Here is a 15,909-nt window from a genome sequence, read left to right on the forward strand (position 1 = left end):
AACCCTCATACATTTATTTATATAGCATAAGCAAATATTTAGGCTTCTTGAGTTTTGTGAGAAATAATTACAATAACTACATTCCTAATATTTAGAAATTAGGGTCTTTTTGAATGAGAGTATTCTTGGATGCTTAGCTCATCATTGCATGGACTCTCACCTGTATGCGTGTAACATAATAAAATTTTTTAAAGAAAACATTTATCCAAATTTCCTGTTTCCTTAGAAAATATGATCTATTGCAGGGGTCGGCAACGTATGGCTCTCGAGCCATATCTGGCTCCACCTCCCGACCTGCCAGTCTGGGCAGAGCCCCAGGATGTGCCCCAGGGGGCCCTTCAGCCCTGGCCCCATATTCCAGCTCTTTTCTGCCTCCATCCTCCTCCTTCCACAGGTGTTTATGGCTCTCACAGCCATAAAGGTTGCCGACCCCTGATCTATTGCTTCCCAGGTCACCTAATACCTCCATTATATTTGATTTTCTCTCAGCAATTCAGAAGAAGATGACAGTGAAGAGGAGATTGTACATATGGGCAATTCAATCATGTCATTTTATTCAGCTCTTATAGACCTGCTGGGTCGCTGTGCACCTGAAATGCATGTAAGTAGTAGGAAGTCCATTAGATGAACCACAAGAGACCCCAAAGAGAAGCTAAATGTAATTTTACTGGGGACAGCTGGATAGCTCAGTGGATTGAGAGTCAGGCCTAGAGATGGTAGGTACTAGGTTCGAATCTGGCCTCAGATACTTCCTAGCTGTGTGACCCTGGGCAAGTCACTTGACCCCCATTGCCTAGCCCTTACCACTCTTCTGCCTTGGAGCCAATACACAGTATTGACTCCAAGACGGAAAGTAAGGATTTAAAAAATAGATAGATAGATAGATAGATAGATAGATAGATAGATGAAAATAAATGTAATTTTATTCATATTTTATTCATTTTGCTAACATGCTTTCCTTGTGATTCTTGGCTTTAGAACCATTGCTAAAGGGTTATAGGGTATTTCTATATTTTAGGTGGCTTCTCAACACTTTTTGTTTTGACAAGTATCACTGAATTATGCCTCATCTTACCTTTTTTTTTTGGCAAAATGTGACAAACACTTAAGACAATCTCGTAACAAAAAGTAATTTTTACTGCTAAATAGGGCACTATGAAATCATCTCTCCCTCTAAGTTTGTTTAATTCTTTCCAGCAGGAGATTCTGTAGAACATCTCAACTAAGAATGCCTTGTTCTTGTTTAGGATTGGAGCTTTGGGGTGTGGGTTGATTTTATCTTTGTTTTGTTTTTATTTTCTTTTCTTTGGAATATATCCTTTGATGACATTCAAACATCTACTATAGAAGTTGCCTGGAGTAAAATCTTTCAGGGCCATATAGGGTTTAAGTCTTGGTTTTATAAGTATATACTTTATTTAATATTGTGAAAGATAGAAATAATTTTTCAGTAATTTGGAATACACAAAGGAAATTGTCTTTCCATATTTTATGCTTTTTACTTCGGTTTCCCTTTTGAGTGTCATTTAAATTATAAATTTAACTTATTGGGCTGAGAATAAGGAAGCACAATTTGTATTTATATTTTTGCTTTTCCATCTCAAAAAGTAAGAAGTTTTTTCTGCCACCACCAAAATGGAAAGTCTGAAAAAAATCCACTGGGTAATTTCTGAAAGATTGGAAACAGTCCCCAATGAACCATCCATTCATGGATTAATTTGGGAGGGCATAAAGCAATATGAAATAAAAGAAAACATTCCATATCATATTAGAGGAGAAGGGAGAACAAGAAGTGATAAATGAGATAAACTGCTTGGTAATTCTCTAGAACAGTTGTTTTCTTTGCTCATTATTGGCAAATGTACCTACTTTCCTATTTGTTCTTTGTACATTCTAATTATTCTAGAGGATATTCCAAAGAGATTTAGAATTCTGGACTGGGAATTGGTATCCATTTTAGCTACAAATAAGATAATGTGCCTCTTCATCAATAACATGAGATAGGATTTACTTTATACAACTTAATATCGATGGAAAGCACAACCCATTGATCAGTCAAAAAGCATTTATTAAGCACTGACCACATGCCAGGCAATGTGCTGAGTGTTGAGAATACAAAAAGAGGTCAAAGACAGCTCTTGTATTCAAGGAATTTACAGTATAATGAGGGAGACAACATGCAAATAAATATATATATATATATATATATATATATATATATATAAAGCAAACTATGTAAAAGATAAATAGCAAATAATGAACAGAGGGAAGGTACTAGAATTAAGAAGGAAAGACTTCCAGTAAAGTATGGGATTATATTTGGGACTTAAAGGAAGCCAAGAAGGTAAGAAGGCAAAGTTGAGAAAGGCAGCCAGAGAAAATTCCAGGAGCCAAGAGATAGACTGTCTTATTAATGGAAAATCCAGAAGGCCGGTCTCACAAGACTAAATAGTATGTGGTGAAAGTAAGGTGTAAAAAGACTGAAAAGTTGGAGGGGGTTAGACTATAACGGCTTTGAATGCCAGAGTATTTTTTATTTGATCCTGGAGGTTAAGGAAACCACTAAACTTTGCTACATAGGGAAGTGACATGGTTAGACCAATAATTTAGGAAAATCTCTGGCAATTGAATGGAGGATAGATTGGAATGGGAAGAGATTTGAGGCAGGCAAACTCACCAGCAGACTATTTTAATAATCCAGACATGAGGTAATGAGGAAAGCACTGGAGTGGTAACAGTGTCAAAGAAGAGAAGGGAGTATATTCAAGAGATGCTGAAGAGGTGAAATAAACAATCATCAACCTAAATATGGTCATTAAATCCATGGAAATTGATGAGATCACCAGGTGAAGTTGTATAGAGGCATAAAAGAAAAGGGCCCAAACCAGAACTCTGAGGGACATCTACAGTTAGGGGGCCTATTCTAGATAAGGATCCAGCAGAAGAAACTAGGAAGGAGTGATCAGATATATAGCAAGAGAACTAGAAGAGAGTGATATCCTAAAAAACAGAGGGGAGAAGGAAAGGGTGATCAGCAGATGGTATTTTAACCAAATAATTTTAATATGTTTGTAAGCAATATAAACATATACAGTTTGTGTATGTGTTCCTGTTTCTACCAACATATTCTTTTTTTTCTAATTCTCTGGCTAATTATTTAAGTTCTTCGAATCAAAGACCTTTCAAACAAAAGACACTGTTGCAAAGTATGGCACATTGAATTTTGAGAGAGAAATATTTGTTTACATATTTCACCTCAGATATTTACTAGTTGTGTGATAAGGGGCAAATAAATTTAACCTCTCAGAATTCAGTTTCCTGATCTGTAAAGTGGGAATAACCTACTTCACAGAAATTTGAGGTTAAAATGAGATAATATAAGTAAAGGCTTTAAAAGGCTTAAAAGTGCTATATAAAATAAGTTATTTTTATCATTCCTGTAAAGACAAGTGCTATGAATGGGAAAAAAGGTGACACAAGAGAGAGGATTGTTCTGAGGACCAAAATTCATGATCTGTAATCCTAGTTCTTTCTCTACATGAATTGGGACAAATTACTCATATATCGCCATTTCACACTGTTTGTATTTCTTTTATTTTTTTTCTTTTAGAAAAATAAAAATGGAAAACACTATGAAGTGCTTTGAAGTCTTTTAATGGCAAAGATTAAATATCACTCAATTCTTTTTCAGTATTTATAGACTATTCCTTACTACTGACACTTCAGCAAACTATACTTTCCCCATAATGTTTCAGGTTTATTTTGAAGTATTAAAAAACTTAATGTCCTAGTTTTTGAAGTAGGGTCTAGATATTCAGGTCTCCTCTGTGGGTTCAAGCCTGACAAGATCCCACTTTCATCTTCATTCTCCTATCTCATTAGAGCATTATACTAGATGTCACTTGACTAAGGGAGGTGCATACAGTTGCCATCATCCTAAGAAGGTGCTTCTCTTCATTGATCCTAAAGTTCCTAGAAAGCTATCATACTAGGATGTGGACAATGCTAGTAGAGTTGTCAGTGTACTGTTAATTCTCATTGTATGGTTTCTGATAAATTTCTATGTTTAGGGGGAAAGTGGGAGATCTACCTCATATTCTAGAATCTAAACCATAAAATACTCAAATGTGAATTCAATTCCCCCATTACAATCCCTATTCATAGGATAAACGTTTCCCTAGGATATTTTTAATAATATTTATTTACCCCGACCCTTACCTCCCCTTTCCACATCATAGAGGTATAAGAATTATTCAGTTAATTAAATTAATTAAAGTACAGGACTGCTTAGAGGAGGAGATATCCAGCTCATGGAAAGGTCCACCTTAAGAGAGAGATGAATCTTCCTGAGGTTCCTTAAGAAGAATTCCCAGAGACCCCCTAGGAGAGGACTACTGGGGATAACAATTCTTGGGAGTTTTCTCTCAGGAGTAGGTGGTCGGAAATTTCTTTTCAATCTTTGAAGATTTGGTGGTAGATAGCTTTGTAAAACATCTATATATCTAAGGAAGATTGGAGAGTACCTGGAGCTCAACTCCAGGTGGCGCCAGAGAGCAGTATCTGTGAAAACTGACAGGCAAGTGTATCTCTAAACGGGAGAGAGAAGCTGTGAAGTTTATATATTTATTTAAGGAGATAAAAAGATTTATAAATTAGAATATATTTAGTAAGTTAGATTATTATCTTTAGGCAGTTAGTATAATTGTTAGGCCTGATTTTCATTAGGTAAGAAGAAAGTCCCGTGAGGGACAGAGGGGTTCGGGGTTTCAGTTAGAATTATTAGTTTTAGGGTAATATAGCTCCTATCAATTTCTATTTCTGTATCCTTTCCCTGATATTCTCATAGTTATCAATAAATAGGTTTTTGTAGTAATTTTTCTCCAGCTAACTTCATCTACTGCCAGAACCAGCTTTAGTGGAATCCTAATAAATACCAACTGACAACCAAATGGCCCTAATCAATACAAGATCAAATTTTAACCATAACAGAAGGCATCACCCAGCAAATATATGTGTATTTACAGATTATGTCTTTCATGTTTCCATTGTTCAGTTCATTTTCTGGAGTTAACATTCACAAATTATTCTTCAAATATTAAAACTGTAGTTCTCAGTTCTACCCATTTCACTCATGATTGTCTCATGTAGTTCTTTCTAGGTTTTTTTTTAATCTGCACATTGTTTCTTATGGCTCAATATTCCATTTAGTAGGTTTCCTATTTCAATTTGATTCAAGGTTGTTTTTTTTTTTTTTTTGTTTGTTTTTTTTTTTTTTTTTTTTGCCTGTGATCACATTAGGTCATAACTGCATAGCATGAAGGTTTATACCTTAAATAAAACAGTTTGATACTTTAACCTAGTCTTATGTGTAGAAAATAGGAAATGGGGAAAAATTGGAGGGTGAGTATAGGGAATACATTTTTAAGCTCATTGTCAGTTTCTGTTTTGACAGCTTATCCAAACAGGAAAAGGGGAAGCCATTCGAATCAGGTCAATCCTTCGCTCCCTGGTCCCTACAGAAGATTTGGTTGGGATTATCAGTATTGCTTTGAAACTGCCCACACTTAACAAAGGTAATGGTATCAGAATAACTTATTTAAAACTCATGAGCATATAATTCAAGAGTGGGACTTAAATTTTTCTTCAAGGCTTTCGCTTAAGAAATTTTCTTTATTGAAGCCATCCCCCAATCAATAAATGGGCAAGGGGCATGAATAGGCAATTTTCAGATAAAGAAATCAAAACTATCAATAAACACATGAGAAAGTATTCTAAATCTCTAATAATTAGAGAAATGCAAATCAAAACAACTCTGAGGTATCACCTCACACCTAGTAGATTGGCTAAAATGACAGCAGAGGAGAGTAATGAATGTTGACGGGGATGTGGCAAAATTGGGATATTAATGTATTGCTGGTGGAGTTGTGGATTGATCCAACCATTCTGGATGGCAATTTGGAACTATTCTCAAAGGGCTTTAAAAGACTATCTGCCTTTTGATCCGGCCATAGCACTGCTTGGTTTATACCCCAAAGAGATAATAAGGAAAAAGACTTGTACAAAAATATTTAGAGCCACACTCTTTGTGGTGGCAAAAAATCGGAAAATGAGAGAATGTCCTTCAATTGGGGAATGGCTGAACAAATTGTGGTATCTGTTGGTGATGGATTACTATTGTGCTCAAAGGAATAAAGAACTGGAGGAATTCCATGTGAACTGGAATGACCTCCAGGAATTGATGCAGAGTGAAAGGAGCATCAATCCAGGAGAACATTGTACACAGAGACTGATACACTGTGGTACAATCGAACATAACGGACTTCTATAATAGCAGCACTGCAAGAATCCAGAGCAAGGCTGAGGGACTTATGAGAAAGAAAACTAGCCACACTCAGAGGAAGAACTGTGGAAGGAGAAACACAGAAGAAAAACAACCACTTGAACCCATGGGCTGATGGGGATATTATTGGGGATGTAGACACTAAATGATAATTCTAGTCTAACTATCAATAATATGAATTAGATCTTGATCAATGATACATGTAAAACCCAGTGGAATTGTGCATCGGCTAAGGGGAGTTAGGAGGGTTTGAGGGAGAGGGAAAGAACATGAAACATGTAACTATGGGAAAATATTCAAAATAAAACTCAAAAATAAATAAAACTCAAAAAAAAAAAGAAATTTACTTGATTGGCAGAAACCACAAAGGGGAGAAATCTTTTGTTTGTTTTTTCCTATAATGCTCAAGGAAAATCTCTGCTAGATGTTCCACATGAATTTGCATCCAATCCTTTTATAACAGCTACAGTTTTCCTTGCCCCCCCACAAATTAAAAACTACTAATTCCTTCCTCATATTAGTATAAAGGTGTATTATTGCCCTCTAAACACTGGGTTATCTGTAGTAAGGCAGATAAGTTAAAAATCACACAAAAGTAAGTCGTGTCCTCATGCCTAAAGCCTGATGCGGCTTTTAAGTTTAATTTACAGTGCATCTCCCCTCAAAGGTCCTTGGCCCTTCTCAAAAACTATGTCTGCAATTTGAACCATACCAGCTACATATTGACTTTGAAAATCACTTATTGACAATTTCTATTTTCTATTTTATTTTTATTTCTTTTGTTACCCAATTACACTTAAATCTGGTTAGGACTGAACTCAGTATTTCAACAGAGTGTGTTTGACCCCTCTCTGTTCTAGATGATTTCCCTGATATTCCCAATGGTTAGTGCTCTCTTCCCTTCCACAAATTACCTTGTATTCATTTTTTGTGCAGATTATATATTGTTGCTAGATGCATAATATAAATATAATACTGGCCCACATGTAGCAAGGAAAAATATCAAGAATATCGTCTACCCTGTCACTAAGGGAGTCTGTGATTACCACCTTAATGGGAAGCAAGAGAAAGGTAATGTTTGGGTAGTTACTTTTTCACTTGCCTATCTCCAGGAGAGGTATCAAGCTAGAAATGTATCTATTTAACATACACCAAATACTTACAGTCTAGTGATATAAAAATTATTTTAAAAAGGAACAAAATAAATTTAAGAATAAAAGCTATCAACCCTATTCACCTTTAGTAAACTACCTAATACTCTTGCTAGTTTAGCTCCCTCTCACCCTCCCCAAATGCTAGTTATATTTTTTTAAAATCACAGGTATCTAGTAAAACCTTATTGAAGTAAACAGTAAATAGAAATTAGATATTTTAATCAAATTAGAAATATGATACAATATCTATTTGGGGGTGAGACTAAATCTCAGCTCAAGCAATAGAAAAATGATGTGGAAGTGGGTGGAAGGATTATCTCTTAGTAGTTTTGAGGTTTGCAGATACTAGGAATCCAGGGACCTGTTGAAGGATCTAGTCCATCTTTTAAAAGTTTGTGTTTGCCCCTTTTAAGTATTTTTCTTAAACTTTCTCTTAGAAATCAGGAGTGTCTCTTAGATAATCAGAAGTCATATCTCCCTCCATGTACATAGTTCTCAGCTTCACCAGACTGACCTTTAGGGAACCATATGCCAAATCAATAATGTATTAAAGATTTTGATCCAATATTCTCCACTGATCAATACTTGAGTTCTTTCCCACAAGTTATGTAATATCTTCTGTGGAACTTCTATCTCAGGTGTTTTAGCAGCATGAGCCAAATAGTGAGTTTTCTTAAGAAAACTTTCTTAAGAGGCTACCAGAATCAAATGATCCCTGGGCAGAAAATCAGTAGACCTGCATTTTACTGTGTAACAGTGGTCAGTTCAGCTAACAATATTACAATCTGTTAAACAGTAATGTTTTTAAAACAATAATATCTTCCCCTCCATTTTTCACTAATCCAGGCCAAACCCTTTATCTTCCTATTTCAAGCATATTGTGAGTGGTAACTAAGAAACTTGTTATAAGGCCTGACTTTTTGACAAGAAAGATGTATGGTAAAGGAAAAGTATCATTTTTAGATCTTCCTATTACTTTATAAAAAAGGGAAGAGGGAAAAAAATGGGCCAGTTTTGACATGTCATCCAGAAATGTGATATTTTTAAATGCTAATGACAATTCTCTCTGTGTTTGTCAGATGGGTCAGTGAATGAGCCAGATATGGCTGCCAACTTTTGTCCTGATCACAAAGCACCCATGGTGCTGTTCTTGGACCGTGTATATGGTATTGAGGACCAAACTTTCCTCCTTCACCTGTTGGAGGTTGGATTTTTGCCTGATTTAAGAGCATCAGCCTCTCTGGACACAGTAAGTAACTGAAATAAGAACTATATTTTCCTGACATGATTATATCTAAAAGCTGAATTAAATTCAGTATTTGCCCTTTTTCATGTGTTTTCGGCTCTTTGTTCACATAATAGTTTTGTCATGTCCCTTTTTATATTGGCTCCCTTTTATAGATAAAAAACTGAGACACTGAGAAATGGAGAGGTTTCAGCCAAAATCGGGAATTCATAACCTAGCAAAGCTTGACCAGTAGTAACCTTTGGTTTTAAAATGTGCTATCTTCCTTCTTATTTTCAAATCCAAAGAGGAATGTTACAAATAAAATTCCAGATGAGATTCAAGGTATGAAACATCAATGTATTGACTAGAGTAGCAATAATAAGTCAATCAGTGGTCAGTGGTCTCTTTTAGTAACCAAAGACAAAGACACAGAGTCCTGGGTTATCTTATATATATCATATATATATCTACTGCTGTATTTCTGACAATTTATTATTGGGTCCTCTCCTGAACAGGAAGGGTTAACTTTAATTGATGTGTACTTAATGAGGAGGTAGACTAAAAGTTCTCAACTCCTCCTGTGTTACTACATCATTATATCAGAGGAGATCAAATGAGAAAGTGACTTGGTCAGATTTTAGGCCACCTCACTCTTGTCAGGTTTCATCTTCATAAGCCAAGTTCCCCCCTCCCCAACCTCATTGAGGAAGACCAAAGGCAAAAACTCATCACTCCTGAAGAGTACTGGCTAAAGTTAGATCCTGGCTATCAATTGAAAAGGCTCAAATTCCCAGTTAGATGAGGTCCATTCCAATTTAGCAATTTTATTAGATTAGGAATACAATGACATTTCTAAGACTGTCAGAGAAAAATCTTTTGAACTAGTGCAAGAGATGGTTGTTGGCAGAGAAGGGAATATTACAAACTGGTATTAACAATCAAATGATATAATATTTAAAATTAATTTTCCTCAGGAAAGAGGTTGTACTTTGTAGCAAAGTGGCAAACCTATGTGGAAGCTCGAGGAATTTATGAATTCCATGAAAAAATGATCAAGCCTTTGGAATGGATTATATTTTAATTGGTAACCCAGAAATAGAAAGTTCATGACATTCCCAGCCTGAAAATGAGGGAGAATTCCAATAGTTATATCCAATAATAACATAGGAATGATAAATATTTTAAATAAATTTTTCTGATATTTTCTTTCTTACATTGTTGTAGTTATCTCAAGTATCTGTCCACTTTATAAGGAGCCATCTCCTTGACAAATACTTTTAGAGAAAGAAAAAAAAAGTCAGTAGAACTGATCAATACTTTGAAAAAATGTAAATGTGTAATAATGATGAACTTCCTACTTCTATAAAGGGATTGGTTGGGGATATCTTCTCATATCTCTTCATTTGAATTTTACTTGATCATTATAATTTGATTTTTTAATATGAAATTGTTTCCATTTACATGTTACATCTTTGTAGGTACTGTATATGTTGGGTTTTTTTTTTTTGCCTCTACTTCAGTCTACATCAGTTCATAGGAATCTTTCTTTGCTTCTCTAAATTCATCTTATAAATCCTTTCTTACAGGACAATAATATTCCATTACATTAATGTACCACAATTTGTTTAACCATTCCCCAATTAATGGGTATGTACTTTCTTTCCAATTCTTAGTTGTTACAAAAAGTGCTACCATATATATGAGAACATGAGAATATATGAGTATATGAGCATTATTTTTCTTATTGATGACTTCCTTGGGCATAATCCTAGTAATGAATCTCTGATTCAAAGGACATGGACATTTTAGTCACTTTATTTCCATAATTCTCAATTGTTTTCCAAAATGGTTATATCGTGCTTGCTTTGGCAACACATATACCAAAATGGTTATATCATTTTATAACTCCACTATGTATTAGTATGCTTATCCTTCCATAATTCCTCTAACATTGACTGTTGCCATTTTTGTCATTTTTGCCAATTTGCAGGGTATAAAATGAAACTTTAGGATTGGTTGGATTTGCATTTCTCCTGCTATTAGTGATTTGGAGCATTCTTTCATGTGATTGTGAATACTTTTCAGGTCTTCTTTTCATTCTTTTTTTTTAATTTCATTTCATTCATATCTTTTGGACATTTATCTATTGGGGAATGACTATTAGCCTTATACACATGTAAATTGTCTATAGATCCTGTATGCCAAACCCTTATCAGAAAAATTTGATACAAAGGGTTTTTACCCATCTAAACATTTCCCTTTTTATCCTAGATTCATTAATGTTGTCTGTGCAGAAGTTTTTAATTTCAAGCAAAGTGATCTATTTTATCTTTTATAATTGCTTCTTTTCTCATTTAATTAAGAATATATCTCCTATCAATACTTAGGAAAGGTATATAATGTTTTTCTTCTAATTTTTTCATAGTATGATTTGAATATTAAGACACATCACTGTTGTATATATAATGGAATATGGTAAAAGATGTTGGTCTAAGGAAATAAGTATTTTATAAATGTATGTTTATAGAACACCCAAAAGGGACACTATAGCTTATTCTGTTGTGAAAACAAAATTATGTTTCAGACTGGGAAATCCTATTAAATTATTAAAATGCTTCATCTGAAGCTACTTCTGTTTAGAACATTTTTAATGAATTTCCTGAATTTAAAAAATTATTTTATAAATACCCCCTGAGGCCCCTGATCAAAGCATACAGTTTATAATAGATGAGATCAAATAGTACATGCTTTTCTATATTTGCTGTTCAAAGGTTGTGCTTATCTAAACACCTCAGGGCTACATTAAAAGGTGCTATATTGAATTAGTCAGCCAACAGACTATAACATTTCATTGCTGATAACAAAGACATTTTCAAGAAACTAAAAATCAAAGCTGTGTCCTATCTCATTTTAATAATATTGTTACAAGGACAAGTTTGAAGAGCTTGATTATTTTTTCCTTAGGACAATTGTCTAGAACAGTGATGGGCAAACTACTGCCCTTGTGCTAGATGTGGCCCCCTGAAATGTTCTATCCGGCCTCATCACATTCTTCCTAATCTCACGAATACAATGAGTAGGATACAATACAATGAAACTTCGGAAGTTGCCTTAGAAACAGACTGACAGAGGAGCATTTCTTTTCCTTTGGCCCCCTCTTTAAAAAGTTTGCCCATCACTGGTCTAGAACCAAAAATTTTACTAGTTATAGGTGTTCCCAGGAATGTCTCTGCAGATCAAAGACAGTAGTTTCCAGAAGCATACTTCAGTGGATACATGATCTCATTAAGGGGGCTACTTCCTCCATTGGTATAGATCATAATCTAACTATACCTTTTCATCCTGTGGATCCTTATACATGCCCTTGCATAGCGCCCCTGAAGATCATCTGCTTAATGCACTGGAGGTCTTCCTCTCAATTTTTTCAACATCAAGTGGGTCCTATTAATGCCTTTAAGCAAAAATCTTACTCTTACCACAACTCACCTACTTTTCCAGTCAACAATTTCCTATATCATATCTTTTATACCACTTCTTGCCTATGAGCATAAAGTTATCGAATTCATATTAGATAATTTTATTTTACCATAATGTGATAATCCCAAGCATGGGACTCATAGGAGAGGCAGGAAGAAAACAAGCTTATTAAACACCTTCTATGTGCTAGACATTGTGCTAAGTGCTTTATAAATACTTATCCTCAAAACAATCCTGGGATTTTTTATTTTAGAGTTAAGGAAACTAAGGCAAAAAGAGGTTAAGTGACTGGCCCAAGGTGACATAGCTAGTAAACATGAGGCCAGATTTTAACTCAGATATGGCTCCAAGCCCAGGACTATACTCACCACACTACCTAGCTACATTTCAAAGGAGAAACCTTAATGGTTCTTTACAGCAACCTCCTCATTTTAGAAATTAGGGAATGGACCCAGTAAAGTTAAGTGACTGGCCCAACTTAACACTGGTAGACATTTGCTTTGAAGGTAAGTCCTTTGTTTCCAGAGCTGGCACTTTTTTCACTGTACTATGAAAAACATTTGGATTTTGGATGTTGAATGTTTAGATGTTGTATGTGGTAGAAAGATTTTATATATATTAATTCAAGTCATAGGATTATTGATTTAAATCTAGAATGGACCATAAAGATCAAACCTCCCCCATTTTATGGATGAGGAAACAAGTTCATAAAGTTTAAGTAGTTTACTCAGTCACACAGCTAGTAAGTGTTTGAAGCAAGATTTGAAATCAAGTCTTCCTGGTTCCAAGGCCAGTATCCTCTCCACTATGCAATGTTGCCTTTTTTCTGACAATTCCTAGGTATGTATGTAATATTGGGCAAACAATTCATCCTCTCAGAATCTTGGTTTTCTTGTTTATAAAATGGGGATAGTGATGCCTATATTACCTGTCTCAGAGGATTGTGATGATCCAAGTGCTTTGTGAACCTTAAGCCCGTGCAATAAACTTATTATTGGTTGTTTACCAAAGACCTCAGTAATTCAAGGCATCTTTAAACAGGTCCTCTGAAAGTTGCCTCCTTGGTTAGTGAGTTAAAGAGAACATTGTGTATAAGAATTTAAACACAGTTTGAGACATTAGTAGTTTTCAACACCTTTAATACTTTTCTTTATTCAGTCTTCCAAAGCATGTACCTTTAAGCCGTTTATCCTCCTTGCAAATTGCTTTCAAAACTTGTAAATTTAACCAGCAGGATACAATTCTACTACCTGAAGGGCTTGTTTGATTGATTGATTTGTCTCTCATGATTACGAAAATTGCTAATTATAACTTTAGCAGTTCTTGGGAATAAGATTATCAAGTTGAGGGCTCCCTGGTAAGTCAGAAAAGAGTTGAAGCCACATTAGAAAATTAATAGTCTTGCAGCTGGAAGTCTTTTAAAATGCTGAAGTCATTGTGTTAGGCTGATTAGTGCACCAAATGGGATGGGTGCCAAGGACTTGGGAATGCAAAGATTCTACTTTTTGTGATTCCATGTAAATGCTTACTACAGAGCATTCATGAGACTCAACAGCTTTATGTTCTTAGATGCTTTGCCACTAATTGCCTCTGTGCCTCTAAGAAAGTCACTTTCCTGCTTTGTGAGCCTAATTTTTATATCTGAGAAATGAGATAAGTGAAAATTAGTCACATCACAAAATTGCTAGGAGCAATAGGCAAGCTCCTACAGTATGTAGTATGTAAAATGTGAAGAAGTAAGACTGAAAATAAAGTGGAGAACACTTTAATATGAGAAATAATATAAAAGAGATATCCACTCATGGGTCCTCTTCCTCAAGGAGTCATTCCTTCTATTTTTTTTCCTAAATATTGTAGGGAGCTCCTCTGAAAAATTTCATTCACTAATTCAGATAGGGTGATGCACCCAAATACATAGTCTTAGAGAGCTGTCTAAATCACTGAGTGTCTAAGTGATTTTCCCAAGGTCACAAAGCCAGTTTATGTCAAAGTGGGGAAGTCTTCCTGTCTCTGAGCTACTTCACATTTATTCTCTTACCTGCTTTCAACTTCAAGAAACAAGATGTACCTGCCATCATCACTTCTGAACTTGCTACCAGGTTGCTGACTCAGTCTGATTGACACCACAACCCTTAACTTTCTCTCCCCACAGAATGGCCAGCTGAAGGGGGGGGAGGCGCTACCAAATTCCTCCAATGTCTTCCTTTATTGTTGACATAAACTGGACTCAGCTCACTCTACTTTGCATCTGTTGCCCTGCCTAGTTTCATTTCCATGGAACAAGATGATCTTGTTCCTGATACCCCTAGGTGTTCCTCCTCCCTTATCCCACCTTTCTGACTTCCTTTTGTGTGGTCTCCTCTTTAGACTGTAAGCTACTTGAGGACAGGAATTACCTTTTTTTTAATTGTATCCCCAGTGCTTAGCATAGTGCCTAGCCCATAGTAAGCACTTAATGTTTATTGGATTATATAAAGCCCAGCTCTGCATCCACTATGCCTAGGCCCCTCATCCCACTTTTTCCCATATTAGATATTAACTAAACACTTGTTACATTGAATTATTTTTCTGATGTGTCAAATAAACACAAAACTTTTCCACAAAAGTCCTGTGTTACCTATTGATAGACTATGAGAATCAGCCTAGCTGAGAATTAGAGACTCATTACTGGTTATCAGAATGAATCTTTTGGGCAGGATGAACTAAATGATCCAGTTGTTGTTGTTTAGTTTTCTGACTTTTCATGACTCCTTTTGGGTTTTCTTGGCAAAGATACTGGAATGGCTTGCCATTTTATTCTCCAGCTCATATTAGAGATGACACAACTGAAGCAAATAGGATTAAATGACTTGCCTAGGATCATATGAGCTAGTTAGCACTTGAGACCAGATTTGAACTCAGGAAGCTGAGTCTTTCTGACTCCAGGTTAGGCACTCTGACCACTGTGCCACCTAGCTGGCCAAAGATATAAAACAGTCCATTGCCATTTCTATGATAACAGAGAAGATGAGGAAATGTTATAGATGTGAAATATTACTTGTATTTTCAAATAAAGACACTGGATTACAGAGAACAACTTAGAATTAGAATTAATTTATCTGTTGACATTTCATATTAATGTTCTCACTACAAATAAAAACCAAAAGACATATAGAAGTTTTAACTAAATGGAAGAATAGCTCATGAGTTTTATTCAGGTGAATAAAGATAGTGGCAGAGTTTGTTTCATTGTTCAGCTAAGAGGCAAAAGGAAACATTAATGGATGATTCAATCATCTAATCTCATAGTATACATGGTAATATAACTAAATAGATCACTATGCAGATCATTCCAGCTTAGGTACTAACATATACTGTAGAAAATAAAGATGAAAAATTATTTCGAAAAACTTGAAACTAACCTTCAAATCAAATCAACACAGACTTTGAAACTTGATAATTTAAATTAAAAAGCAAGCTTGGGAAAAAAGAAAAACTACTTTAGAAAATATTACTCCAAACAAAGAAATTGAAGAAGTCAAAGACTCTTCAAGAAGAAAAATTTTAAAGTACTACAGGTGGCAAGCCACAATTGGGCTACCCTCAAAGTTTAATCAGTTCAAGAGTTATTAACATAGGAAGGCCAAAAATATGGAGATACTTCATTATTCAAAAGGTTCTTCATCTCCATAAATAAAAAAGCATGATAGAAAAGGGAAATACTTTTTTAG

General features: G+C 35.1%; 1 protein-coding gene across 1 annotated transcript in view; it reads left to right on the forward strand.

Moving 5' to 3' along the window:
• Positions 1-15,909, forward strand: part of RYR3 (ryanodine receptor 3) — a 570,927-nt gene that overhangs the window by 363,004 nt on the left and 192,014 nt on the right. Inside the window, exons 42-44 of the mRNA XM_044660040.1 lie at positions 490-601; positions 5,453-5,573; positions 8,574-8,743. Coding sequence (XP_044515975.1) covers positions 490-601; positions 5,453-5,573; positions 8,574-8,743 — 403 coding nt within the window. The remainder of the gene's footprint in view (positions 1-489; positions 602-5,452; positions 5,574-8,573; positions 8,744-15,909) is intronic.

The sequence above is a fragment of the Gracilinanus agilis genome, chromosome 2 (genome assembly GCF_016433145.1).
Source record: "Gracilinanus agilis isolate LMUSP501 chromosome 2, AgileGrace, whole genome shotgun sequence".
Classification (NCBI taxonomy): domain Eukaryota; kingdom Metazoa; phylum Chordata; class Mammalia; order Didelphimorphia; family Didelphidae; genus Gracilinanus; species Gracilinanus agilis.